This window comes from Apis dorsata, unplaced genomic scaffold, assembly GCF_000469605.1.
Source record: "Apis dorsata unplaced genomic scaffold, Apis dorsata 1.3 scaffold_577, whole genome shotgun sequence".
NCBI lineage: Eukaryota > Metazoa > Arthropoda > Insecta > Hymenoptera > Apidae > Apis > Apis dorsata.
In genome coordinates, this window is record NW_006263787.1 from 478,502 (window position 1) to 483,028 (window position 4,527).

General features: G+C 39.7%; 1 protein-coding gene across 7 annotated transcripts in view; it reads left to right on the forward strand.

Moving 5' to 3' along the window:
- The window catches only part of LOC102676978 (probable nuclear hormone receptor HR3), a 121,816-nt gene that overhangs the window by 102,206 nt on the left and 15,083 nt on the right, over nucleotides 1-4,527 (forward strand). For 6 of the 7 annotated variants that reach the window (XR_004151268.1, XM_006621071.2, XM_031513096.1 and 3 more), the window contains one exon: nucleotides 3,176-3,403. Coding sequence is in view for 6 of the 7 variants with exons in the window: in XM_006621071.2 (XP_006621134.1) it covers nucleotides 3,176-3,403 (228 nt within the window). In the remaining variant the exon portion in view is untranslated. Of the gene's footprint in view, nucleotides 1-1,387; nucleotides 1,630-3,175; nucleotides 3,404-4,527 lie in introns of those variants that run through there. The other variant, XM_006621069.2, reaches the window with a different exon arrangement.

A 4,527-nucleotide genomic window follows, 5' to 3' on the forward strand; every position in this document is an offset into this window, starting at 1 on the left:
CTTTTATACATTTTGTTTAATTCTCAAATTATTAGTATATCATTCTAGAATACGTTGGACGTTTAAAAATTAATTTCTAATTGTTTCTATTTACAATTTTTCGTAAAATATATACCGAGTACGTTTGTGTGAGCAACTGTAGATACGCGAATGTATCAGATGTACAAATTCATACAGAGATACATTTATGCATAGTGTATATATATATACGTGTATCTACGTCATATGCATATACTTACACACGAGAACGTCGTTCCTCTCCCTCCTCTCTCGCTTCGCCTTCCATGCCGGTTCTCTTCTTCGTGCACCAGCACACCCTCTTTCTTCTGTCTTGCTTTAGCGCCCTCGCGATATAGTCGCCGCATTACCGAGCTGAGAACGAAAATAGAGGGCAACGGGAGCCACTGCAGCAGCCGCATTTCTACTCTTTTCCTCCGTCCCATCGCGCTCTTTCCTCGTTCTACCGTGTTTCCGACGCGTTTCTCGATCTTTCTCGCAAAATTTCGGCCTCCCCCCTATAACAGGATGGATTATTTCGATTTGATATAAATATATATATATAAAACAAGTTGAACATTTGTGGACGAAGGAGAAGCGTGAGGTGATCGATGCAGTTTAAACTCGAGACAGGAATTTGTCGCGCGCATTCCGTGTCTGATGGCGCGTTCTACAGAGCGAGGCCTGTAAGCCGCGATTGATTTAGGGGTTGGGGTTCACGGTGTAGGGATCAGGGTGTATTCTTGGTCGAAATCCAGGTTAGAAGGCGTATAAATAGGATCCGGCTGGAAATCGTTGGAACGAAGATCTTCAACGTGCCCCTCTCTTCGCGATCAACGTCGTAGGACAACCGATCTACGAACGATAATAATACGGTAATTTCAGCAGAGGAGAGAGTGTTGTAAAAGGAGCGTTCGAAGAATAACTTCGTTTTGCAACATTTCGAGAGAACCTCGTCTCGTTATTGGCACGAATTATACACTCGACTATTGTGCTCTCATGCAGCTCGATCGAGCGAGAGATCGGTTACCGGTATCAGCCACTAATTCTCCTCGTCCCGACGATCCTCTTTAGAATCCGGCTGTGGAAAATTCTCTCGCGTCTCTCCGGGACATCCTCACCCCTCTCTTCGCGGGATACACGCAACGTGTCCAGAATAGGAGGGTGTATTCATTTCATTATACGATCTCACGATCGATGGAACGCTCTCTCTCTCATCTATGACCGAGTTGTGGAAACTGTTCACGATTGTTTTCGACGGAACACTGTGAAAAAGTTGAACCGCTACGCTGGTGGGACTGTAACGGCAGTGTGATGTGAACTGTTACGCGTGAACGATGAATGGTTGGAAGAAATAGGTGCCGATCGTGAATTCCGTGGAAAAGGGAGAAAAACTATTCTGATGTTGTTATGCGCGAGGAACGTTGGTGGGCAGATTTTTAAATGAAACGCCACCATAGCGTGGAACGTAAATGGAGGGAAGTCTCTCTACGTTCGGTGGGCCAAGTTGGGGGGCGGACAGCACGAGCCCTCAGCCACCGGAAACGAGAACAAGGGTACCAGTGCAAACCCCCGCAAGTCCGGAAAATACACTCTTGGACGATCGTAGGCTACAAGTCAATTCTATACGAGGTACTCGTTGGCTATGATAAATTTTCTTTTTTTTTTTCGTACAATCGATATTCCTGTAATACATCCGATCTTGTGCATCATTTTTCTCTTATCGTTGACGAATACGATTTTATTTGTAATATCGGTGGAAGAATAAGAATATCTCGTTAAATCAAGTTTGTTATGCCAATAATCTGAACCTGATATTATTTATAATATTCGGAATTGAATGTGATCTTAGTCTCGAAATAGAACGAAATAAGGCAAATCAAAGTTAATCTGGATGTAGCTTTTATTCTAATTCTAATTCTTTTTTTTTTTTGAATTAATGTGAAATACTTCCTGAAAGTAATTCTCTTGCTTGGAACGATTATATCTGAGAAAAATTATCGTACATATTATCCTCCTCTTATCCGTGTGCTATTGCTCGTACAATGGAGGAAATAGAATTTTAACGCGAATCTTCGGTCACGTTTTTCCCCATCGAGACAAGGATACCTTTTTAGAGAGACGATTTCTAAGATTCGATGGGAGGGAACATCCGGGATAAGCAATTGCAATTTACAGAAACACTTATGAATGAATGGTGTCTTTCTGCCTGCTGATGTTCCGCGGCGCGAAGTGGCTACGTATTTCTTTCGAGTCTTCTGATTTTCCAGAAGTGAAAAACTACGGTGTTATCGTTGCCATATTATAAACCGATACGAAATCTCCTCATAAGACACGTACAGCTTATTAGATGCGTTTGGACATAGTTTGGACCCCGCGGTTGCACGGAATCCGCCGTCTAGTATTGTCCTCCAATCAGAAAGGTTATCCATAAATATACTAGAGAACGACCAATGAACTTGTGATGAACTTCGACGAGCCAGGAATAAATGGCAGCATATAAAACGGAGGACGGATTCGGTCTTCCTCTTTGATTACACGCTATCGAGAAACGAAACACGAAAGAGAAAATAAACGTCTCCGAAACTGATAGAACTTTGGGCTGCATTTTGGATTTTCGAGGATGAATTGGACACGGAAATAGCAATCACGAATCTGGAAACTACGTAAATTGTCGATATTGAAACAATTTCAACGCTTTCAATCCTGATAATTTGTTAAGAATTGCAATTTTATATAATTTTTTTAATATTAACTCTTTATCTTCTAGACGTCTTCTAATAGGAGACGCCATTTTTAATATACAATAAAGATACCATACAAATTTTGAAAGCTATTTAAATCCTTCTTTTTTTCTTCTTCGAAAATGATGATTCTTCGATGATTCTGAATATTTTCATCTCTTTATTCAATTTTATTTTAACTGATTTGTACACGAACTCTTGATACCAATATCTTTCGATTGAATTGTAAGACAAGAGAGTCAATTACGAGATGAAATCGAAATACCAAGAATCTTTTAATCTAAACAAAAAAAGAACCATATCTTACAAAACTTAGAATCGATTCATCAAGCAAGAGAAACGAAAGTGAACGGGCTTGCGTTCATGCGCAAGAGTCGATTCTCAATTACCAGAGTGATCACGAATTTAACGATTTTTTCCCTATTTGCTTTCAGCCCAGATCGAAATAATCCCGTGCAAGGTGTGTGGCGACAAGAGCAGCGGTGTTCATTATGGCGTGATCACCTGCGAGGGCTGCAAAGGCTTCTTCAGGCGGTCCCAGTCGTCGGTCGTCAACTATCAATGTCCGCGGAACAAGAATTGCGTGGTCGACCGTGTAAACAGAAACCGGTGCCAGTACTGTCGGTTGCAAAAGTGCCTACGCCTCGGCATGTCTAGAGATGGTGAGTGCTGCATATCGTTGATCCGAGCCTCCGTTTTCTCCAACAACTTCAAGGTTGTCAGACAGAACTTGCAATAATCCTTTAACGAGAAAAACGTAACGATCGTCGCTTGGGAAACGATGCCAATCCGATGAGCAATTTACATGGATGGATATCGTTCGATTCGATCAATGTTTATTCTGAAATTGATATTGTTGAACATTAGCTATTAAATGTGATATTCTTTGTCATCGTGGAGAAAAATTTGATTTAAATTTTATTCTTGTTTTTTTCTAATATCGCTGAATATATATATATATTGATTTTTATAATTTGAAACGCGAACATTTACAAATATATGGAAAGCAAAATAGATAGCGAAATAAATTTCCCTTTATTTTTCATTTTCTTTCAATTAAAAATATGATTCATACATATATTAGAGTCTAACCAATTTTATCGTTTCTTTCTTAAAAGTTTATCGAAAATCGAGGGCGCTCGATCGTGTATCATTCCTTTGTACGTTGTTGATTCAGAATTTTCGCGTTCTAATGCAATTTTAGATAGTCACGAGGGATCGTTCGATTTTTATTATCTACAGCTTACAGGGGAATGGAGGGGAGGAAGAAATTGACAAACAGAAGTGAACTATATACGATAATGCTTATGGTCGAGTGTCGCGCTAGGAGAAACGATGCAACAAATCATGAGAAGCGTCGATATGAAAAAGAAATTTCTTTGTTTCAACCGTTATCGCTCAGTTTAAATTACACGACAAAAACGTAAAACGTATACTTACCACCGTACGTGCATACATACGGTATTAAGCTCTCTCTGTCCCACCGAATGCGACAAGATTGATGAATTACGAAATAGAATTTATATCACGGCACGATCCGTATCCCTATACACTATTTTTCGTATCTATATCTCATTCGGTGTCACGATTCATATTCATATGAAATATACAGTTAACGTGTGCTGCTTGTTTGCACAGCTTATATACCGTAATACATCGATTTGTACTTTCAACACGGGGACAAACGTTCCATAAAAATTATCAATATGTTTGCGTACGAACTCGTATGCCAACATGTACAGGGTGTCTAAAATAAAAAAAAAAAAAAAAAAGATATTTCGTCGAG